The sequence below is a fragment of the Leptodactylus fuscus genome, chromosome 4 (assembly GCF_031893055.1).
Source record: "Leptodactylus fuscus isolate aLepFus1 chromosome 4, aLepFus1.hap2, whole genome shotgun sequence".
Classification (NCBI taxonomy): domain Eukaryota; kingdom Metazoa; phylum Chordata; class Amphibia; order Anura; family Leptodactylidae; genus Leptodactylus; species Leptodactylus fuscus.
The window spans coordinates 51375641-51401005 of record NC_134268.1 but is presented as its reverse complement, the minus strand read 5'-3'; the positions used below and the strand labels follow the sequence as shown (position 1 = coordinate 51401005).

At 42.2% G+C, this 25365-nt stretch overlaps 1 protein-coding gene across 5 annotated transcripts in view; it reads left to right on the top strand.

Moving 5' to 3' along the window:
- NCOA2 (nuclear receptor coactivator 2) overlaps window positions 1–25365 on the top strand; it is a 153387-nt gene that overhangs the window by 94711 nt on the left and 33311 nt on the right. For all 5 annotated transcript variants that reach the window (XM_075270404.1, XM_075270400.1, XM_075270402.1 and 2 more), the window contains 7 exons: window positions 5470–5574; window positions 10693–10865; window positions 20376–20479; window positions 23383–23560; window positions 23656–23826; window positions 24060–24161; window positions 24994–25131. In XM_075270404.1, coding sequence (XP_075126505.1) covers window positions 5489–5574; window positions 10693–10865; window positions 20376–20479; window positions 23383–23560; window positions 23656–23826; window positions 24060–24161; window positions 24994–25131 — 952 coding nt within the window. In that variant the 5' untranslated portion in view covers window positions 5470–5488. The remainder of the gene's footprint in view (window positions 1–5469; window positions 5575–10692; window positions 10866–20375; window positions 20480–23382; window positions 23561–23655; window positions 23827–24059; window positions 24162–24993; window positions 25132–25365) is intronic.

Below are 25365 nucleotides of genomic sequence, written 5' to 3'. Positions count from 1 at the left end.
CTCAGATGAATGGGCTGAATCAGCAGAGAGTCTGCGCCGCAGGTTCGGCAGTAAGATGGAGCAGGACGCATATTTACCCTGCATCCCACTTTTGTCTCTACCTTGCATTGAACATAATGGGAAGCAGATTCAGAAAATAACTTGGCACTGATTTTGAGGGTATACATCTGACAATCAGTGCTAGATTACTCGGTGTGAATTTACCTTTAGGTTCCCCATTAAACCTGAGAATCAGGGGTATAGCTATACAGGTAAAACTTACCCTGGATTCACGTGACTCTAAATATCGGTCACATTACTTTCAATGTCTTGTGTTTTGACAGCCTATGGTCACAGACCATCAAGATATAGGTCACGCTCTATTTTTGTCTGTTTTTACAGATCCCTTCATGCACTGTCATGTATAAGGGATCTGTTAAAATGTCCGCGTCTTGGGTGCAAAACAAACGATAAAAATGGAAGTATGTCTTTGTAGAACGAAAACACAGGGAGAATATACAAGCTCCTTGCAGATGTTGTTCCTGGCTGGATACGAACCCAGGACTCCAGCGCTGCAAGGCTTCAGTGCTAACCCCTGAGCCACCGTGTTGCCCCGGGGGACACAGTTTCTTATCAGCAATTCAGCCCCCTTCTTTCTAATGATCAGTGGGTGCCCCAGAAGTCAGACTTTCACCTGTCATAAAGTAATGGTATAGCCCAGCGACACGCCATCACTTTATTCCCCGTTACAAGCAATATACTGTAACAGTTAATTATATAATAAGAAGTTGTTGCTGTATAGATCAGTGTTTAGTGGTCTAAAATTAGTAATTTGGGGATGGTGTAAAACAACAAAATAAGGCTGGGTCACACAACCAGCATTGCAGTCCATTGTTCTGATCTATCATAGGATCAGAACAATGGACTGAAAATCGGACACAATAACTGGCACCGATGGAGTGTTCTGCATCTGACGTCAGCATAGGACCTGTAGTCATCAGAAGGGAACATCTGACTTCCCATTGGGAGAGACTTGGCCTGGACACTTGGTCATGTGCATGAGACCTAAGCATTACTCACCTGTAGAGTTGCCCGCAGCTCCATTGGCATCCTTCCAGTCCTCACCCACCAGTCTTTGTTGACGTAGCTGCAGTTCTAATATCTAGTTGCCAACATGTGACTGCTGCAGCCATTCGCTTGCTTGCCTCAACATTGTACCTATCTTGGAAGATGCAAGAGGAAGAAACTAAGCAAAATTAAAGAGAGAATGATCCCATAGGCCTGTATTTTACACCTTTAGATTGTTTGTTTTGTTTTTGTTCTTTTCTTTTTTGTTCCTGGTAGAAATGCTCCTTGAAACATTAGAGGTTTAGACAAAGGTCATAGATGACGGACTTTCTGCTGTGAATCTCTCTGAAAACTTACAGGTCTCCGCAGATTTCTTTCTTCTTCCTTAAAGGGATAAACTTCCAATCATTTCCTCTACATAGCATGTATTGGACATTCTGCAATTCTTGTTTTTCCACATACAATTGTTGGCTACATGTGGATCATGTTTTAAAAATCTCAGAATTTGCTGTATGTATGCGATGGGAAGTCCACATTGCAAATATGTTACATCTGAACTTGGCCTTATAAGAAACGGAGTTACACCAAGTGTCTGTAGGAGTCTGTCAAGCGACCATAGGACAAGAGATATCACACAGTTGCAGCCAGCAGCAGCGGTATGATACACCTCAGACAAGCTGGAAGATGCTGTGGATCGTATATAGTATGTTTCTTTGAGCGACTCCTTGAGCTAAAGTTTGGGACACCACAGCATTTGTTACCTATATAAAGATTGTCATTTTATAAAGAGACTCCTAAGTGTATGTTCACATTTTGGAATTCAGAGCTGATTTTGAGGCAGATTCTGCTTTTACATCTGCTCCAAATCCCACCTGAAATCTGCCTCCCATTGTTTATGGTGGGAACCAGAGACGGACGCTTCATTTTTTAGCTTGCTATTTATTACACTTTTGTTTTGCGCAGCTGAATCTCCGCAAAAACTGTGGCGAGGCCTCGCTCCCGATTAGCCCCATTGTATATGAGAATAATTGGCATGCAAACCCACACCAGAATAGCCAAGACTGACTTAATTTTTCGCCATGGATTCCACAAAACCATTGGAGGGTAATTTAAGGCAGGCGACCACCTCCGTCTGTATGTACCCTAAAGCAGTCTTTATTAGAGGTGTCTTGCCGGTGACTAGTTCTGTTTTACATAGGAATGTCTATATGGTGGAGGGTTGGCCTTGCATGGCACTCAGCAAAACTTATTAGAGGGAGAATTGTTGGGGGGACTCTCGTCTTCTGGGGTAGCCCTGTATGGGCATCCTATAAAGTGCTGCTTGGCCAGATCTGAAGGATTGCAAGCTATGACTATACATGACGTCGTCGGAGAGATAAAATCCTCTAATTCATGCAGGGGGATGACGCTGCTCGGGCCTTCCCTGCCGTGTGGGGTTATCTGCTCTGCTTCTGGATTTCAGTCCTTGGTAAGCAGCAGCTACTTTGTGCTGACGGTGCACTGACCTCTATGTCACCTCCACATTACCTCTGATTCTATTGGTTTTACTCTTGTTACCAGACACCAATATTAACAGCATAGAGTAAATGGTATATGCTATAAGGGAGCTACATGTGACGTATACTCCTGTGATTCTGTGCTCGGGCACAGCACTATACCGCTCGCTCTTTCACGTGTGCCAGCTTTGTATCAGAATGACAAAAACGCTGGTAGAGTATTATAGGGAAACCTATCACATTCATGTAGACACAATGAGAGAGATATGAAATATTACTGCTTTAATATGTGAGGGAAAAACAAATACGGACACATTGGGGCAGATTTACTAATGGAAATATATGGCACCAACATATTCTGCAGCGTTTTATAGACATTGTCAGCAATCTATATGCCCTATCTGTATGTGTCTGGAGTGGGGGAGGAAATTAGTGTACCCGGAGGAAACTGACACAAACACAGAACCTTGGCTGATTTCTTGCTAACCACTGAGCCTCCATGGCCAGAATTCAGGAACATTTTGCACCAAAAAAATGGTGTACATGCTTTATATCTCATTTATTAGCTTATTGTGACTAGGGATGAGGAGTTGGCCACACCACAGACTCTGACTTCTCTGTTTTCCCACAGCCCAACTCTGACTTTTGGTCGAGCAGAAGCATTAAAGATTGGTAACTCCCCCCACTCCAACCAAAATTGGTCCCAACTCTGACTCCACCAGTCTGACTCCAACTCCACAGCCCTGTTTTTGACAATTTCTGCTCCTTGTACAAGTGGATGTGGTGGATCACAATGGGGACAGAGTTTATTAGAAAAGGGACTGAGCAAAATTCTTGGTGGATTTTAGACAGAAGATTCTTTTACTTGGTGCGTTTCAATCTACAGCAGAACATATTGCACTTTTTATACTGTATTGGCGAAACGTGTTAAATAATTGTGTTTACAAATCTGCACCAAAAGCAGCTTTAAAATTGAATGAACTTTTTACTGATGCCATTTTAACTGTGTTCAACTGCACTGTGTGAATGCAGCCAAAGCCAACTAGGTAGTGTTAGACTAAAGATATGTCAGATTATCAAACAGCGATTACAATTCTTGTCCAGTGGCCTTTGCCTAAATTTGTTGACTACTCTGTCAAGCATTGTTGAGGAGGGTGAAATGATTTCAGCCCTACTATAAAAGTGACAGGTCTTGCTTATTCTGTGCTCTGGAGAAAACACTTCAGTCCAGGTTGATCCCAGGTTTCCCTTGTACCATGATCAGGGCTCCCCTGCTGCTTCACAGCCATAACAGAGTTATAAATATTGGAGGTGCCCCCTTTTTGTAAGTGCCCTTATGGTTCTGGATATCTTGTAAATTGTTTTTATATTTTTTTGATACGTAGAGGAGGAGGGAAGTGCTATAAAGCTATATATATATATATATATATATATATATATATATATATATATATATATATATATATATTTAAAATTAAAATATATATTTTTCTTTATTCGCATTAGTTTTATAAATCTTTCTACAACCTATCCATAAACCCTTGTTGGGCTTTGTCGTCATCTGTGGTGGAGTTTCTGTAGGTACACACTATCATTATAGACGTCCGTTGCTGTCATCCTTCATAAGATGCAAGAGACAGTAACAGTAGTAGAGTAACCTCCTCCATCTGGCGTCTGTTCCAAAAAGGAAAAGCCTCCATGATATTGAATGCAGACAGACTCCTTAATACAAATGAGAGCCATGGACATTAATAACTGTAGTGTGAACAGTAAGTACTGGAACTGCAGGGGCCACACGGTGGCTCAGTGGTTAGCACTGCAGCCTTGCAACGCTGGAGTCCTGGGTTCAAATCCCGCCAAGGGCATAAAACCATCTGCATCTGATTATGGGATTTCCATCCCATAATCCAAAAGACACACTGATAGGGGAAAAATGTACATTGTGAGCTCTATGTGGGGCTCACAATCTACATAAAAAGTAAGTACTGGAACTGTTACATGCCAATGTTGCCTAAAGTACTCCATTGACTTTTATGGGGTGCATCATGAGAGCTAACATTTTACTTGATAAATAATGCAGACTTCTGACGGAGTCTCCATCACAGATGTGAACTAACCCTTACCTTAATATTCACCCCCCCCTCCTCCACTTTAACTAATCTTTTCCTTTACATTGCATACAGTGAGCTTGCACTAGGAAACAGGAAATGACGGGGTAGCCGTGAAATACTCTGCAATACATCAATCCTTTGTTACGTTAGTGTTAGTTACATTTACGTTGACTTTAATGTAAAAGAAAGCAGAGTTGATTTTTGTTTTAGGGAAAACCCCACATAAAACGCTCCAAATATAAAGATGTCACAGTGAAGTGTCACTCTTAGATTTTGACGTGCCGGTGCTGGGGACTGTACTACGCTTCCATTTATCTTTGACATCCTTGTGGTGACAATATGCTTGTGAAGTATTGTAGTGTCACCTTTAAAGACACTTTCAAGAACATATTGGAAAACAGCATAGCACCTCTAATCCCTAATATGATGTTATCAAAAGCTTCCTTTAGCCACAGGAGCGATCAGATTATAAACAGCAAGGCGGCCAGAAATCCTAAAATCCCCTCTCTTGCTCTGCAGACCTGCAAGCGGTCAGATTGTTTGATGACAGCCTGGTACACAGAATACAGACTGCCATGAACAGCAGCTTGCTGATGGGTGTGCTGTGTATTCAGGTGGGGTCTGATATATTACCCACACTCCTGCAGGACAGTATCCAAGGCCTGACCGGGTTACATAATATATGTCACGCTGATCTATATAGAGCACATATGTATACACATTAAAGAGAGGAAGAAAATTGCAAAAACTGTGTTATCACATCGCAGCACATGGAGATCTTGTTGCTGATCTTTTTTTCTTTTCTTTTCCTCTAGTTGCTGATATGTGTTCAAGATGAGTGGAATAGGAGATAATCCCTCGGACCCTTCCAGGGTGGAGCAGCGGAAGAGGAAAGAAAGTCCAGATCAGCTTGGCCCAAGGTACTTGTGGTATATTTTTACTATTTGCTAGTTAGCTGAAAACTTTATTAACGTTCACAGACAAAACAAGAATCATAGTGTGTACAGGGCCCTATCAATCTCTTGAGAGGTGCCTCTGGCGTTTCAGATCACATGGGGCTTACGTTTGTTTTGCTTTGGATTCAGAGTTTTCTAGCATAAAATGGTGCAGGGCTTGAGAAAGCTGCGTAGTAAAGCATTACCAGGACAGGATTTCATCTTACATTTAGTGACAGCAAGCAGATTATGAGACGTGATAAGTTAAGCACAAACAGGTTATTCCCATCCCAGGCTAAAGCCCCACGTGTTGGAAATGCAGGGTTTTTGGCTGCTGTGGAAAGAAAAAAAAAAAAGCCACGTTTTACAATACCCCAAAGTGAGTGACATTTCATTACTCTCATACAAACATCACAGGAATAAAAAGCTGGGGAAAAGATGAATTTTTGTGAAATGCCGCATGTTAATTTTAGCTGCAGAATCACAGGTGTTTTCCCATATAGATCTAATAGGGGGTGAAAAACACAGAGACAAACATAGCAAAAACTGAATGAAAAGAAGGTAATGTACTATGTAGGGCCTTAGTGTCATACATTTATAGCATATACACAGGATATCCCCTAATATTTATTTTGGTCCAAGCTGGAGCTCATACATATCTTGAAGGGTTAATGAGTCCCTGTCCTATGGGAGCTGTTATCAGATCCACAAGAGATGTGAAGATTTTTCAGAGCTCACATAGTGCACCGCCACTCCGACATTGACATTGATTGTGGGACCTTATCTCCTTTCTTCACCTAGGGAATACTCTATATCTGCATAAATGTTCCAGTTGATTGGTCATTAATTCACTGAGTTCCACCATTACACTTGCATATAGGTAGTAGCAATCATGTATCCGCCAATGCAGTTGCCTATAGCGGACCATCATGATTCTTACAAGTGCATAAAGTCATACTCGCCTCACCGTTCGGTTGCCACTACCTATCCAGTGTTGCCCTGGTCCCCTGCTGGTCTCTGTTGACACACAGGAAATTAGCCTGTTAAAAAAAAAAAAAATTAATAAATAATGCAGTAATGACTAAAACACGGCATGTGTGAATGCCATGGAGCCATGCATACAGACATGCATATGTACGGTGATTCTATGAGGGGTGTTGGAGGAGGGACCAGCCCTGTGACTAATACAATCTTGTGACTGTCTTGTGTGATACATATTTTGCTCAGGACTGAAGACTAGAAACATTGTTTTAGCGCTGAAAGCCAGCATGTGGTGTTACAGGGTGTTAATTCCCTCACAGAGTCTCATTATCTTACATATTCCCATTAAGCTCATGCCAGGGAGGAATATTGCTCACATGACCCACAGGAAATAAGCAGTGCTAATCATTTTATATATGCCGAATTCTGCAGCCACGTACAGAACCGAGATCTCTTCCTTCTTCCGTAGAACAATCCTTCACAGGTATCTGGTTGTTAGCTAGCTACTGACGGCAGAAGACTCTTACTAGACGGGCTATTGACACAAGAATCAACCTTTACCTGGGACAGGTGTTTTTGGATTTTGGCCACTTTTACACAGACTGTATTTGGTATTAGTATTTGTTAGGACTGTGACGTCACAGCCTCTTCATAAATCTCTCTGTCCCTGCAGAAGTCGTGCCTTTTATTAAGACTGGCATATGATACACCAGTCTTAATAAATTTGCCCCATAATTTCTTTAATATTTACTTTCATAGGAATTTAATCACTAGCTTTTTAATGGATTAGAAGATTTTTGCCGCTTCTGTCTGACCATTGCGGTCAGCCATTTATGAAGGAGTCTTAGTTGGAGAAATAGGGTCTGAATCGGTGGTTTGGCCTACTGACTACATGGTTTATATAAGCCAGGACCAGAGAGAGCTCCCAAGCAGAGAGATTCTCATTTCACTTTCTCTGTATAGTTTCCACTTCTTGTTTCGGATTATAAATACTGTTGCAAAATACTGACCATGTGAAAGTGGCCTAAGGGTGACTTTACACACTTCAATAATACTTGCAATTTGACAGTATAGGGTATGTCTGTAGGATCACAGTTCTTCTGGCTGTGCCTATATGGTCTTGCAGTTAATAGTTTGCTGCCTTGCAGCCGTCTGGTGGTGTGCACAATGGCTGCCATTTCGACTGTATTGAAAAAAGTTCAATAGTCTTCACATATAAAAACACGTCATATGCAGCTTACAGTGTTCGGCAGTTTCCTTCTGCACCATAGGCCTTGAATGGAGCAACATAGTGCATGCCCAACCACTTCTCCATTCAAAATCCTGCAGTCTACCAGTGAAGAGTAATGGGGTCTCCGGACCTGTGATCAGTGATCACACTAGTGGGATCCCCAGCGATCAGGGGTTTACCATCCTATTCTTCACCTCTCTACCTGTGAAAGAAAAGGTGATAAATGTCACTTGTGAATGTAGTCTTGTTCTGTATAAAACCTACAGCTGCTCTGTTCACTTCCTGGTTTTCCTGGTACATTGGTGGGCGGGGTTTCATTTGCTCTGCTAGCTCTCTTCATAGCAGTATGTTTGCAGTCAGTAATGAGGGATGGTTGTAAATAAATTAGCACAGTATCACTGGAAGATGGACAATATGAAGCTGATGTAGCAGAGCTGGATTTGATAGGTGATGAGAATCCCAAATTTACACGCTACAGGATCAAGAGTCAGCTTGCAATAAACTTCATTTTAGGTCTGTGTTTACATACAGCAGTAACAGACTCCCTGTCTCAGCCCTTATTAGCAAAATTCATTTAGTGACCTGATAACTGGGAGATAAACAGCTCAGAAATACAAGCTGCTCCGAGCACTCAGCCCCCCCTCCTCCTGAGAGCAGGGAGCTACGTCACTTGTCCTGGGCGGAGAGATAAGACCATCCCCAGGTCCATGGTTATGTAAACGCAGTATAAACAATGAAGTGAATAATTTCACATAGCAGCCAAACTAAGCAGTTTTGATGAAGCAATGTATTTAGGAAAAGTCTTAAATCCACATAAGCTAGCAGTATAGATAGGATCCTTGAGATGGGACAACACCTTTAAATCAGAAACTTAGAAAAAAAAAGTTCCTCCGTCTGAAGGTTTACTGCAGTCGGTCACCCATCATTATTACCTGTCAGACTGTGAGGTTTCCAGAAGCTTTTGTGTTAGTCTTTTGGCGTTGTGCCCACCTTTTCACAGCAGTCGTGTTCTGATCGGATAATGGGTTGGAAACCATAGTCTGTTCAAATCCGACATCTGGAGTCAGATCAGAAGAGGGTTTCTCTTTCTTGCATGCTATAAAATAATGAAAATGATTATTACCATGACAGAAACAAGTCAATTTATGAAGTGTGGCCTATTTAGCAGCATTTCCTGCCCTCCTCCACAAGCTTTATCCCCCGTTGCATTTACCGTATGTGGAAACAGTTACCTGAAATACAATGTGCTGCTGTGAAAACATTAATAGGTCCCATTCATGGTTTTGATTAAAGAAAATGTATTCAAAACCTGTACTCTATAGTAGTTAAACTTACAAGGCATATTCCTTATCCCCGGGATAGGTGGTAAGTGTCTGAGTGCAAGCACCTCCAGTGGTCCCAAGTCCTCTTCCCAGTTTTAATGGGACGGTAGTCTTGCATGTATTGTTATTGCTATTATGGTTTATTTATATAGCACCATGAATTCCATGGTGCTTTACATTTGGGGGTTACATACAGTACACAAATTATACAGGTAGATATAATACCAACAGTGATCGACTGGCACAGTGGGGTAGAGGGCCCTGCCCGCGAGGGCTTACAATCTATGTATGCTGCCGCTCCATTCATCTCCATTGTACTGTTATTTTAAATCCTGTGCTTACTTTGGGATTGCAGTGATAGTGTCAGTAGGCCTAGGCTCACCTCTGGCATCAGACCCAATCCTTCGTTTTGGCAGGAACAATTGCTTTCCATGCAGAGCTGTAAGGACCTACAGATTTGTCTATAGAGGCCTCTAATAAAGCCTGTGATGCAGATGTGAGCAGAGCCTAAATGTTATTTACATGACATTGTCAGTGCATACTTCCCTTTTATTAGAGTGGTCACATGACAGGAAGTCTATGACAACCCCAGAGCCAGTCCCATACTTATATTATTGCTGTTGTCAGCAGAGAGACACAAAGCAATGTGTGTATTAGAAAACACTTCTCAGCATTGCCTGGCTCTGACCATATTCACATACATAGAGTCTAGGGAGATTGCGGTTTTGTGTGTATGGTTGGTCCAAAGCAGCCTATACATTTTACACCCTTTCAGCTTGGATCTGTCTGATCTGACATCCACACGTGCACAGGTCTACATTTGTAGCAGAAGAGAACAAAAGGAACCACAGTTAAAGTCTCAGTTGGCCAATCTTTATCTTCCCTAACATCCTCCATTGGTAAAGTGTTGGGAGTCCCCCATAAACATTATAGGGTTGGGTTCAGCTAATGTTTGTATGGCCGGCTTACAACTTGTGTGCAATGTGAGTGTCTTCCGACCTTCTGTAATGATATTTATACAGCATATCCTGTTCAGATCTGTTTTCACGGATCTGAGACGCCCAATAAAATAAATGTAAACGGATGATACTTGGATGACAAAAAAAAAAAATTGGATTGCTTTCTCAGTCGCGTGCATGAAACCTCTGGCTTTACTTCAGTTGTCAGTACTGTATTTAGCACAGTCCTAGTCAGTGTTTGTGTGTACTAAGGGGAGTGGTAATACACCTCTGCCAATGCAGTGCCCGGAAGAATAACAGAGGAATGACACAAGGTAGAGTTGTAAGAAAACATGCTCCAGAATTGTGATTTTACAAGGGAATATAAGCATTTAGTAAATAAGATAGGTTCTGTGCAAATGTTTCCCACAATGATATATAGACTGGTTAACTTAAGCAGTCACACCCTTTGCTGCAGTGTAAGGAACATGGTGTCCTTTACAAAAAGTAGGAGCGATTGTTGCGTGCTCCAGTTTGTGTCATCTGTACTGTACCAGGGTAAATAGAGGAATGTGCCCCAGTTACCTTTCTTGTCCTTTCATTCCTTTCTGTTCTTTCATGTATTTTGCAGCCCCAAGAGGAGCACGGAGAAGCGAAACCGAGAGCAAGAGAATAGATACATTGAGGAGTTGGCTGAGCTGATTTTCGCAAATTTCAATGATATCGACAACTTCAACTTTAAACCCGATAAATGTGCAATCTTGAAGGAAACTGTGAAGCAGATTCGACAGATCAAAGAGCAAGGTAAGACATTTGAGACAGGAGTGAAGCAATGGGGGAAGAAACACCTGTACAGTTAGGACTGTTTGTATGAAGCCGGATTCTTGAAGGGTGCCCTGCCAATTGGAACAGTAGGTTTATGCAAAGCGTTCCAGTATAACCAGCTTACCCAGTCTTATTATAATATTCTCTACATTTAGTATGTTGCAGATGACGTGTGTAAGGTTATGCAAGTTTTCATTCAGCAAGAAGCTTATTAGGATAAGATTCGACATAGAGTTTGCTAAGCCATATTAGTATATGTCAAAATAAGAATGTGAACCGTTCTTTGGTCTGTCGCAGGCAGCAGTAGTAAATACTTGTACTTCACTTGTCAGGCTCGAAAGGATTTCTGAATGGCAGATTTGCTCATGCATGCGGCTGTATGAGTCTTGTCTTAGCTTTACAAATTTGCCATTCAGAGGTCTGGAGAAGCTGTGTGATGATCACCGGGAATTATAATGCTGGTTGTCACACAGACATCCCAGAAACTACTAAATATTGAAGTCAATTGAGTAGAATATGTTGGGTAGAGTATATTGTTTATGCCTAGAGTGGATTGATGGGCTATAGAAAATGGAACGGTTTTGCTTTGATGAATAAGTGACTTGTGACATATTTGTTACATAGTCCACCAAGTACACCGTATAATCTTACAGTGTTCATCAAGGGGAAGGGAACCCCCTTGAGGCAGATGGTACTTGCCCCATTTTACGGCAGTGTCCCTGTGACTCCAAATCTAGCAATCAGAATAAATCCCTTGCCAGCACCCACTGTACTATTACTGAAGACGTGAGAGTGGACACCATAACTGCCGGGTCTCCACTGGTCTACATTTAGTAGACCCCCAAATTTCCCCTCCACACTAAGCCCCCGACTCTTACTATGTGTTTCCAGCATGGCTCCCTCATGACAATATTACGTATGCCCTGTCCGATGTCTGACGCTCTGGAACCTTGTGAAGGCGCCCAGGTCTGTCATAAAAAATGAACTTCAGTGATTCTACCATAGACTGTGATACAGTTGTATGGCAGTCTATGAGATAACCAATCTAATGATCAAAAATAAAAATTCAGATCTTCCCCCTTACCCTAGGTCACAATAAAAATAAACAAATTTCGCGTCCCTTGTGTCTGGAAATGTGTGAACTATAAAAATATAAAAACCCGCGACTTCGTCTGCGGTGATTTGAGAATTGGGCGGACACAGACGTGTGAAACTGTAAAAGTGCTTTAAAAAGTTTGGTGGGATAGCAAATGTGATGTGATGTGTTATATTGTGTATCTAGTGATACAGACAATGTGATGTGTTGTATTGTGTATGTCGTGATACAGACAATGTGATGTGTTGTATTGTGTATGTCGTGATCCAGACAATGTGATGTGTTGTATTGTGTATGTCGTGATACAGACAACGTGATGTGTTGTATTGTGTATGTCGTGATACAGACAATGTGATGTGTTGTATTGTGTCAGACAATGTGATGTGTTGTATTGTGTATGTCGTGATACAGACAATGTGATGTGTTATATAGTGGAAAGCTATATGTAAATGTGAGTGAGTAGAGTGAGGGCTACTCCTGAGGTGACAGTAAGGAGTGTGCAGGCAGGTTGAGGCAGGAAATGCCAGGCAGTGTGTGTGAGTCTATAGCTGGGGCTAGGAGTCCTGCTTTTGTGAGTCTCCTGCTAGGAAGCCATGTTGTTTAGTGGCACCAAAAGTAGCCTGTGACTCAATCCTAAGGGAAAACTATGTTTGTGGAAAATTGCACGCAAATCCGTCCAGGCGTTTTAGCGTGATTGAGGAACAAACATCCAAATTCACAAACTTTCACACTTATAATATTAGTAGGATTTCTTCCATACAGCGAACACCGTAGTGATAAAACAAAAGATTAAAAGCTGAATTGCCATTTTGCCTCAAAAAACCTGTTTCTTTCTATATTACAGTCAATATTTCTGCAGTAAACAGTTTCTGCTTGTGATATCTATCTATCTATCTATCTATCTCCTATCTATCTATCCATCATCTATCTATCTATCTATCTATCTATCTATCTATCTATCTATCTATCTATCTATCTATCCAGATCTGGTCTGACCTAACACATAGACCTGAGCCTATGTCTGATCCTTTCTGCATGTATCACATCTGACTAATAAGACAGTAAAGAGCAGCCAGGCTTGTGGTTCAGTTTCCCAATGCCGCCTTGTTCCTTCTCTTTGCCAGCTTTACATGAATAAAGTAATGTTCCTGAGTAAAGTAGGTGGTGTTGCCAGCAGCCGCCCGCCTGACCGCTCTCTCTACAAGGCTGCTACCAGTTTCACAGATCACTCCACTTTCGGCTCGCTGTTGGGATTGCGCCACCACCTACAACTTAGTAGTAGTTCAGCTTAATACAAGCTATAATAAATAATGTATATATAAATACTTTTCAGTAGCTTACCTCTTTTATGGCTGACAGTAACCAAATCTTAGGGATCCACTTTATAATGTGAATGCAAATGTAGCGCATTAGCCGCAGACTTTCAGCACAGATTTGCATGTGAAAACTCCTCAGTGTAATACTAGCTGCAGCTAAGTGGGAGAGATATACAAAACCTCATCTACAGACATTTTCCATGCATAAATGACTTGTGTCGTGAGTTTTGGAACCTGCATCGTGTCAGATCTTTCAGCAGATTTCTCGCTTATTAGCTTGCTTTAGATTTGTTGTGAACTTACAGCAGAGTCCCCATGTGAGGGTGCATGGAAGATGCACACGAAATCCATTCCCACGTGTCTAGCCACACGCTGCAGGGTGTCTGTGGTATATATATTGCAGTGGACTCGCCCACAGCGAAAAATCACCTGGAACCTGGTGCGTGGTTTCCCATGCAGCTAGCCCAAGTTACACACTTTGCATGGCAATCCATGTCTGAACACGCCGCTGTTGACAAGGCGGTGTGTGCTGCAGGGGTTTTTTGTGCAGATTGTGGATGGGATTTGTTGCACTTTACAGCTGGTTAACCAGACGCAGATCCGCTGCTAACCCGCTGCAAACTCTGTGTGCGGCCTTAGCCTAAAGGGGTTTTTACTATATGACATTTGTACATGGGTTGTCAGCAAGGTAGCATCTAGCAAACAATGGAAGACTTACATATAGTTACATAGTGGATGAAGTTGGATAAAGACATCAGTCCATTAAGTCCAACCTACAACCCTACAATCCCTGATACATGGCACCTTACAACTGCTGGAGGTTTGAGGGTTTTGCAGTCAAAATACATATGTTAAAATACAGTGATACGATCGCGGTCTAAACCAGCTTAGGATACCTTACATGTGGCATTTCTATCTCTGTGATATGGAGAGATTTTGCAATTGTTCAGTTTATGGGTCTTCCTTCATGCCTGTTCTGTTTTACCAGCCTTATTTCTCTCATGTATTTCACTTCTGCATTTCGGGTTTCATTTTTATATTCACTACTCAAGTCTTTCCCGTAAACAATCTGTTCAGTATTCATTTGTGTAATAATACGTCTTTGAAGCCGAGACTCAGTTGTTCATACAGTAATACAACATTTTGACACTACTCTTTCCCCAGAACATGACTTTGGCCTTGAGATATTAGGCCACATACAAGTCTCGTGTTCAATGTGACTGAGACTATTTTTTTGCAGGCTGATTTTAAGGCGGAATCTACCAAAAAAAAAAAAACACGACCCATTCATTTCAATGGGAGTCAGTAGCAGGTTTTTTTTTCCCCTCTAGCTGATTTTTTTTCAGCATGACCTATCTTCAGGTGGATTCCGTCTTGAAAAAGCCATTGAAATCAATGGGAGGCGAAAAAAACGTGACATGGTTTTTGTTTCCAGGTCTATACAGTTTGCTGGGGCAAAAAAAAACAGCAAAGAAAAAGTCAAAAAAGTTTCCTAATTCCTGAAGCAGATTTTTTTTTCAGCCTACAGAAAAAAAACAAAGTGTGAACATACCCTAAAACGTGTCTCAGACTCTTATCCCCTGACCTGTAAATAGGAGGTCTCCTCTTTAATGAAAAGTGTCAGTAATGTTTCCATGCACTACTTGTGATAGAAAGTAAGAGGACCTGTGGCCACCCAGAGTGTGAGATCCCACAGTACCTTTCTCTTGTTCCTGTATTTGTAGCCACTTTTTCTTTCTTCCACAGCTCCTCTGTTCTTCTCTTGTTCGGTCCACTATTTTCTGAAAATGAGTCTTTGGTATTGTGATGAATGTATATATAAATGGACACTTGGGTGGTCTTACCCCTCTAATGTCAACTGGGCGTGAGCGGTCCTTACTGTGACAGCGAGGAGCAGCCTGATCTCATAAGATCTCTCTCTTCTCTCAGTTAGCCAGCAGCAGGAGAAGCACAATAAGGAAATCCTGGAGATCATCTGTATAACAAGGAGAACCCCGAGGCAATGAGCAGTTTATCCTGTATGGGCGCAATGCCACACAAAACTGGGCACACACCTATGCACAGCTATTTTACCCCACAGAATACAAAACTTTCTCTACGCCTGACTGCGAGCGCAATAAGCCCTTCCTTTCTTCAAAGCAAGCAAAGAGTAAACCCTCAGACTCAAGAAGTTCTCTTCAAAATCTGCAATAACCCCTCAGTCATGAGCGATTCTCCTCCACTCCTGTAATAACCCCTCAGATATGAGCAATTCTCCTCCACTCCTATAATAACCCCTCCGACATGAGCGATTCTTCTCCACTCCTGTAACAACCTCTCAGACATGAGCGATTCTTCTCCACTCCTGTAACAACCCCTCAGACGTGAGCGATTCTCTTCCATACTTTGCACTGCAGGGGGTATTTTGCAGTATGTGGATGAGACTTCTCTTGTACACCACAGCAGGTTAGATACTGGTGGTTTCATAGTAGCTAACCCATTACAAGTATACCACTTGTGTCCCCTGCCTTGATCCTAGTAGACCATAGACTATTAGGCCGTTTGGGGGCTGCCACATGGTGCCTGCACGAGACATTACATTCTCCCTTCAGAGGAACGCATTGGTGAAATAACAAGAATACTACGCATTTTACCTGCTGTTTATGTGCGTGTGTATAGATATAGGCATGTATAACATAATGTACATGTTTTTACTGTAGTATGAAGGTCATCCTGTCTATGTCTGAGCACACGGTGTACTCTTACAAAGATTTCTGGCTTGTTTTCTACAAGTCTGTGACATGACGATGGCAGAATGTCATGGTATGGGTTAACTTTACAATACTTTAACCAAAAGTGTTCAGCGCTCTTCGGTCCTCCTGTATGTGCTTAGTCATCTTGTCACGCGTTTCACAAAACAATTCCTGCCATCGCTGACAGTGCATCAAAGTCTCACTTTCTCAGCTAAGAAGGGAAAAACGGAATTGCGCCTGGACCGGTGATATCTCTGCTGGGGAAACTGTGATTGTGCTAATGAGGGTGAAGCATATATGTGAAAAAAGGGGAAGTGATGGTATGACTTGCTGTAGCTGCTCCCAGTCAGAAGGAGTGCAGCTGCGCCCTTCGCTTGACGTTTTGTGTTTTGTTTTTTTTTTCCAGGCACTGTGGGAGTTTTCAGCAGCCAGATGATATATGGCGCATTAATGTTGAAAAGATAAACAGATTCGGAGAGCACAGGAAGGGCCTTGTGTTTTTATGCTAGCAGAATGCTTCCTAATGAATACGAATGTGATGCCGGCTTCACCAAGCCATATGGCAGCTTTTCTAATTTTAGTATTGTGCAGATGTATAATTGTCTCACTTGCTTACCTCCTAAAGCTTTCCTGAGCAGCAACATGTCCTTAACTCCTTTAATTCCCAAGAGGCCTACATTGTCTTGCATGTCTTTTCTAAGGAAGAGGCCGCCTATTGTACAAGCTGGACTGCATTAGATTTGTGGAAAAGATGTCATTGCTGGGGTATTACCCAGAACGGTCCTCCCATTCATGGGCACTCACAATACTTATGCACTCCGGTGTTGTTATTTCTCTGCTCTGCTTGCATTCGTCTGGATAAGTCCTAAAAAAAAACAAAGCCAGGAGGAGATGGTGTCATTAAAAATAATAATAATAATTAATAATAATTATTCACCTGTTAAAGGGGCTCTATCAGCCAAATTTTGCTGTATGAGCCCCACATATGCGTGAATAGCCTTTAAAAAGGGTATTCAGGCACCGCAAATGCTACTTTAAACCCCCCACCGGTTTAAAATAAAACTATAAAAACATATAGGTAAATCATACCTTAGCGTGCACGCTGGGCGGTGATTCACGATCCGACGTCATCTTCTGGCATGCCTTCCTCTTCTTTCGGCGACACCCTCCAGTCCTGGCTCTTCCCCGGATTCATCGTCGTCATCTTCAGGCAGTTCAAATCCGATTGGTTGAAATCCGGTGTATGTGCAGTAGCGCTCCCTCCGGAGCTTCTGCACACTCTCCGGCGCCATTTTTCTCCATGGCAGTGCACATGCCCTGGATTTGATCCAATGGATCAAATATATATATATATATATATATATATATATATATATATATATATATATATATATATATATATTAGTTTTATTGTAATACGGTGGGGGGTTTAAAATAAGATTAGCGGTGCCTGATTAGCCTTTTTAAAGGCTATTCACGCATATGTGGGGCTCGTACAGCATAATTTTGCTGATAGAGCCCCTTTAAGGCCTCATGCGCACCACTAAGTGTGCAGGCTGGAGCTCTCCCGATGGGGAGTTTCTCTATTCCATTCTGATGATTATAGACCAGGTCCTAGCCTGCGCTGTGGAAATGCAACGACAGATGACACTTGTGTCACCCACTATGAAACCAGTCCCCCCTTAGCGCGTGCACTTCATCATCAACTTGTAGCCTAAAGAGGTTTTCCATCATTTAATATTGATTGCTATTCCTTAGAATAGGTCATCAATATCAGATCATTGGGGGAAGGGGGTCTGACCCCAGCACACCGCTGATTAAAGAGACTGTGGAGATTTGGCGAGCGCTGCAGCTTCTTCCTCATCACTTGAATGTCACAGAGAATGCAATGAATCTCAGTACCACACACAAAATATATGGCCGTGTATCTGGTGATCGGTAGATTTGCCACGAGTCCAACCACTGCTTATCAGATCATAAGAATAAATAATCAGTATAAAATCTTCCCCAAATCCCCTCTCAATATTGGAATTCTCCAGCTCGGCTGCTGTAATGATCCCAGTCCTAGTCCTGCAGCCATTCACTGGCATTAGTGGTCTTGTTCTGTACAAGCAGGCGTCACTGCTGAGAATAGGCTACTAAGGACTGTCAGGAATAAAGTCCCTGAGGAGGGAAGTAGAATAAACATACCTGAAAACATCAGCTCAGGACACGCTAAGGCACTGTTCACACGAGGCGCGGTATGGCGTATTTTGGTCCTGATTCTCACGTGGGAAGCAGCAATGAAATAGGGCCACAATGCGCCTGCCACAACTGTAGTGTCTTTCTGCTCCGGATTAGGCCCAAATGAACGGGCGGAGTGTGCTGCCGCGAGGCCCCTTTAAACCTAAGTGAGAACTAGTTCTTGTGACCTATTTCTAAAAGAGCAGGAGACCTCTCTAGACCTCGGTCATCTCCTCCCAGTGGATTTTCTTATGTCATGGCACATAGGTCTGAAGTGCCAGGAGGCATTTCCTTTACTGAGTTGTCAGTTGGAGCTTGCCCTCTAGTGTGACAGTGTTTGGAGGCTCAGGAATAACATCCGAGTCTCTGTGCTGATACAATGACACGTTTTCAGCAAAACAAAGTTATATTCCAGCACTCCTAAGCAGTATCTGCATTGTCCTGTCTGAGTCATACTGAGTCACCAGGCCCCGCCTGTCCGTCTTCACCTCAGCTTCTTACTGACAGCCACTAGTTTACCTCATAACAGTCACTCTGGACTGAAAGTTTAGGAAACGTTCACACATAGCTGTAGTGGTTCTACTACACTATCCAGTACTGGGGCTTATTCACACAGTAAGGTCTTCTGACATTTTAAAATGATTTCTTTTTTGTCAGCTGCCAGGAATGGTGTCTGATAGAGTAGAATGGTGATCCCTGTCGGTCGCACTGAATTATACCAATCCATGTACATGTACAAACCGATCACATGTGTGATAAATCGTCTATGTGATGTGGGTGGAGCTGTGGCTATCTGAATGACTATAGTATATAGCTATGGTAGGGGTCTGTAACCATAGCACATGAGGCCTGGATCAGACTGCAGCGCTCTGCCCAGTTGAATACTGGAAATGACTTTCTTAACTCTGCTTTTTCAAGGAGCTACACAGCCCCGATGTAACGTTGGCGCGTCCCCACGACTACATTACCGTGACCCGTGTCTTTTCATACAAGGCCGGATTGAGTGTGAAATCTGGGACAAGATTCAACTTAAACCCCAGAAATCCCCCGGTGCAGATTTTACTAGAGAGCAGTAGGAAATGTCTGTTTGCTCTTACATTTGCCAGATTAAAGTACGTTTTTCATGTGTGAGCTGTAAACCCCGCTGAATGTCAGTCTTCTCCCTGCCGTCCAGAATAAGTTTGCATTGATGTGGCGATTTAGAAGTATTTGTGGAATGCACATGGACTCTACCTCTGACTTTAGAGATCTCTTATTAGCTGAGGCCGCTCTGTCTATTTGCTCAGTGTGGCGTCGTGTTCTTTGGCCCGGTAGAGGATTCCTTGCATGTGGTGATCTGTCTAAATCTAGAAGCTGGCTCCTTCACACGTGGCGTCTCACAAATGATCATTGAAGAATCGATTGGTTTGTGCAATGTTAGGGTGAAAAATCATAACACATCTTGTATTGGCACATGTGGAGGCTTCCTCATCTGCCGATGTAGTTATGTGACTACTCGGTCCCTGGTCACACACACGGTACAATGGCCCACAATGTAATCAGGAGATTTGCACGGCCATTTTTATCTGTATCCCGGTTCTGTTATTGTGTGCAGTGGTCATATCATTGATATTATATTTTAGATTATTTGGGATTGAGCTTTGCTTTACATTGTGTTTTGGGTTACTGAATCTTTGGACATTCATTCACTTCAGTCGGAGTTATCGGGAGGAATCCATACCCATAGAGGACCAACTCCAATGACATTGTCTATCACCAATTGTTCTGGACCTTACATAGGCCAGTGTATAAGGGACCCTTGGGGGCAGAAGAAACCCTCAGTAAATCCACAGCACAATCTGCATATGTAGCTTGGGAATGTGGATTTTGCAATAGATCTCACTCTGCATTTCAAAGGGTAAAAGCTACAGCAAAAAAAGTGTGGCAGATCTGTGACATAATAGGCCTGCAACGCCCACAAGTGAATGGGATTTCCAAAGCCTCATTCACACGTTCTTCATTGTGGTGCCAAATCTGCACTGGAAATAGGGAATAAGTCTGTCCTATAAGAGAACATTTATTGATGGCTGTATTTTCGTGTATTGTTGAATATTCAAGGTTTTTTTTTTGTTTTTTTTTTCAGAAAAAGCAGCAGCTTCAAATGAGGATGAAGTTCAGAAAGCGGATGTATCCTCAACAGGTCAAAGTGTCATAGACAAGGATGCGCTCGGACCCATGATGCTCGAGGTAGACGTCACACCGCTGTGATTTTTACATATTTTTCTGTTGGCTTGCATTGATCGATTCATTCCAGAACTTGAATGCTAGTTGAATGGATTTGTGCCATGTGAGAGGGTATAACAGATCTTCATATGGCCTGGTAATATCCCGGTAGCCATGTTTGTCCTGTGCACCTTCTCATGTGAATTGCTTTTGCTGTCTGTTCTGTCTTCACACTTCCTGTTTCTTAGTTAAGTTTCTCCTTTCTTTGTGGTAGTCAGCATTCTTGTCTTTAGTCTTGTAGTAAACAAGAAGATAAGAAGAGGTCTTACTAATCTTCTGGTTTATTGTCCATCCTTTTTCTTATGAAGACCTAGATGAATCCGCCTAATAGAGCGATGTTAACTTGCCATTGTAGACTGGCTCAGCATAACTTCATATATCATGGCCATGTGTAAGGAGTGCTATCTGCTCCTTCAGTAAGGAAGCATCTGCTTTTTAATTGTGTCTTGAGATGTCTTCATTTCTGCATGTCATAAGTATAAGGCCGTTGCTAAGCAACAGAGCAGGAATTGCCGTTTCCTTCAGAGCAGTAAAACATGGCATGAGCGTGCAGAGCCGCGATCTCTGTGGCCGCCTCATACACAACATGCTGGCTTCAGCTCAGGCAGGCAGGCTTCTTAAAGGACTCGTCCAGTAAGAACAGGGTGGAATGTGTTAAAATATAGAATAAGGAATTGTCAGTAATATCTCAATATACCAGGGATATCAGGAATATCCCAAATTCCTGGCCGTGGCTGTTCCACCGCTACCTTGTCCCTGCAGAAAATGGCCTCCCTGCCGGTCCCTGGCTGCAGTGCTGACCTGCCTTAAAGGGGTATTCGCATGCACATAGCCATATTTATATTTGTGGACAAGTTAAAGATTTTTGCAAATGTAAATGATTAAAAATGTTGCAGATAGTTAAGCATGTCCTCTAAACGTCTTTAGTGGTGACGACTTTAGTTGTTGATCAGTTGCCGGTTGTTACCACCATAAATACAGAAACTTCCTATAGTCTGAGACTTGTCAGTAACCCAGCCATGATTTCCTTATTGTGGCTGGTTATATTCTCATACGTGTCATGTCTCTGCCTGACAACCTGTCCACAATAAGGAAATCATGGCTGATTTACTGACAAGTCCCAAACCAAAGAGAGTTCCTGTATTTAGGGTCATAAAAACTGGCAACCAATCAGGAACAAAAGTCGTCACTTAAAAATGAAACATTTTTGCAAATATAAATAATTAAAATTTTTTAAGTGGGTACAAATGTAAGTATGGTTATGTACATGGGAAAACCATTTAAAGAGGACCTTTCATGGGTTTGGGCACATGCGGTGTTATATACCGCTAGAAAGCATACAGTGCGCTGAATTCAAAGCACTGTCGGATTTTCCGACCTGTGCCCCGGGTGAAGAGCTATCGTTACCGGTACCATAGTTTTTCACAGTCTGAAGGGCGTTCCTGAAACCCTGTCAGGAATATCCTTCTTCACAGCAGCGCCTATAGCGCTGTACCGTGTGAGCGGGGAGGAACGTCTCCCCCAGTACTTGTCCATAGACGAGTATTATCAGGAGGGGAAGGGGCATTCCTCCCCACTCACACTATACAGCACGATAGGCGCTGCTGTGAAGAAGGATGTTCCTGACAGACTGTCAGGAACGCCCTTCTGACTGTGAAGAGCTACGGTATCGGGACCGAATGCTCTTCACCCAGGGCACAGTTCGGGAAAGCAGACAGTGTGCTGAATTCAGCGCAGTGTCTGCTTTTCAGCAGTATATGGAACTGCCTGTGCCCCAAACCCATGAAAGTCCTCTTTAACCAATGATAGAGCATTTTTGTTGCGCGTGGTGAAGGACCAGGAAATAAGGAGCGGCAGTGGACTTTGGGAATTGGCGGAACGGAGGCAGCAGGGAATCGATGAGGATGGTAACTCTTTAGGCCTGTGGTGGGATAACCTAATCATATGGGCATGTTCAGTGTATACATCAAGAGCGTCACAAATCTGATGTAAACATAGACTAAGAATTTCTGGGATTAAAACATGGGTAACCTATCCTTCGTATTGGCCATTAATAGCAGATTGTTGTATCAGCTGTTCAAATAGTGGGTACAGCTGGAAAAAATAAAAACCACTGTATAAAATGTATGTTAAATGTCTCTAGAAAGTGACTATTAGTCCGATATAAGCAGCTCATTAGGTCAGGTAACGTAATTGGGCTCCTTAACTATTCCTACATTACATTGTTCATTGCAGTTTTGTTCCTTTCCTCGATTTCAGGCTTTGATTTCTCGATATTAGTCATACCCTATGTAGGTGTGGGCTCTGAATCTTATACATTCACCAAATATGAGAGCCAGTTTACATCAGTAAACACATGAATCATGGAACTAAACCCACTTATCCTGGCAAGTAATACAAGTATTCTGCTTGGGCTGCAAACTTATCGTCAGAATAGTTCTCTTGGGTGATTAAGTAAAAGTTGGAAGATAGCTACCCCCCCCCCCCCCCTTCCTCCAGCAACAGCGCCACTCCTGTTCATGGGCTATGACTGTTATTGCAGTTTGGCTCCTTTAAAGGGAATAGGGCTGAACTGCGATGCCACACGTACTCTGAAAGAAAACGTCCTTGTGTTTCTAATCCTGGACAGCCCCTTTAAGTAGTTTCAAGGGATATAGAAGTGAGCCATTGCTCCAGAATGTGCTGGCAACACATACATGCCTGCTTTACCCTCACTTGTGAACACTCACTGGTTTCCTTTGTGCTGTTTTTTTGAGCAGATGGGTGTGAGTTTCTCCGTATCCCTCCCTATCCACCCCTGTCTATTTGTGTGTGTATGTATAATATAGATTGTGTGTTACATTAAAGAGCTTGGTTTTCTTTTCTAGGCCTTGGATGGGTTCTTTTTCGTCGTGAACCGTGAAGGGAATGTAGTGTTTGTCTCTGAGAATGTGACTCAGTATCTCCGGTACAACCAGGAAGAGCTAATGAATACCAGTGTATATAGCATATTACATGTCGGAGATCACAATGAGTTCATCAAAAACCTGCTGCCAAAGTCTTTAGGTAACACATGCGGTCTTTTTTTTCATTCTCATTTACTGCTTATTAACCCTTCCCGTTTGATGCCTGATGTGTTCTTCCTGTTTTTCCCTGCTCAGTTAATGGGGGACCTAGACGTAATAGCCATACCTTTAATTGCCGTATGCTGGTGAAGCCAGTAGCGGAGTGTGAAGAGGAAACTCGTGACAGCCGGGAAACACACCAGAAATATGAAACTATGCAGTGCTTTGCAGTATCCCAACCAAAGTCCATTAAGGAAGAAGGAGAAGGTATAGTTATTGAGAAATGCGGAAGATAAAGGACTCTCAGTTTCTTCTCTCAAAGTGGCATGTCATATATAATGTGCATAAACCTGTCTGTCTGACTAGAGACTCTTCATTTTAAGTTCAGTTTATGTCGTTTAATACAGATAACCTGTAAAGCGAGCGTCATCCACTTATATTTGACTATTGGGATTGTACTTCTCATTCCTGTATGAAATAATTGTTTCCCTCTTTTCAAGATTTACAGTCTTGCTTGATATGTGTGGCCCGAAGAGTTCCAATGAAAGAAAGACCTCCTCCTCCCTCATCCGAAACATTCTCGACTCGTCAGGACTTGCAAGGTAATCGTCCACCATAGTGTCACTACCTGTTTGTATCAGAGAGACCAGCGAGTTTATTGCAGCGTCTTCGGGAGTGACTTGTGGATCTGCAGTAGTGACGGACTTGTCTCCATTTGTGTAGTTTGCAAAGGTTAATGCATTACTGTAGTATTTTAAGCACATCTCTTTGTCTGGAGTCACATACTGCAGGATATGTCTATGTACTTCCAATTTTCATATGAATTCAATAGAGGGAATTTATCATGAGGTCAGTTTTGCTAAAGTGTTTGCCATAATTTGCACAAAATAATAATCTAACATCGTAGAGAGAAAAATAAGAAATTCCGAATGGAGCAGAAATTCATCTTCACTTTCTACATCGCTTTTAAATAAAGGGCCACGCTTGATAAATCTGGCATATATAGGTTCAGTAGGTTAACCACAAACCTCTATTTCAAAATGTTTGTCCAAAAGAGCACAAATTGTCACAAAACCCCATATTTGCAACATTTTGACGCCAGAATTCTGACATGCAGCGCTTGTTAAAGTTTACAAACCTGTTTTGTGTCTCCCTACTCCCTTTTTGTGCGTGAGGTCTTGGTCTAGTCAGGCATTTCCTAGAACAAAAGCTGTATTTTAACCAAAATTATTAGAAAAATTTATTTATTTTTAATATATAAACAGTAAAATTCCTATAATCCAGTATCTTGAGGACTACTGGATTATTGGACTATTCACACATACATCCACAGCCAAAAGCATAGATTTAGGTTCCTGACTGGTAATATCAATTGCTTATACCCACAATTAAATATAACAGTATACTTTGCTGATACAGTATATTGACTTTCAGGTAAAATAACCTCTTTGGACACAAGCACCATGAGGGCGCTAATGAGACCAGGCTGGGAGGACTTAGTGCGGCGGTGTATTCAGAAATTTCATTCTCACGATGGCGAATTGTCTCTCAGCAAAAGGCATCACCAAGAAGGTAACCATATTCTTGTGGACAAAAGACAAACAATTCCCCTGTTTGTTTGTTTTTAATTTGTTTTTTAATTTTGTTTTTTAATTCCACTTTTTCCAACCGCTTCCTATTGTTCTATTGTTTAGCCATTGTAGGAACACAATACCAAAAAAAATCTGATACTAAGAGGCAGCACAGACACCTTATGTCCTCTGCTAACAGAAAGAAAGTGATAGTGATTTCCCCTTGTTTTTCATG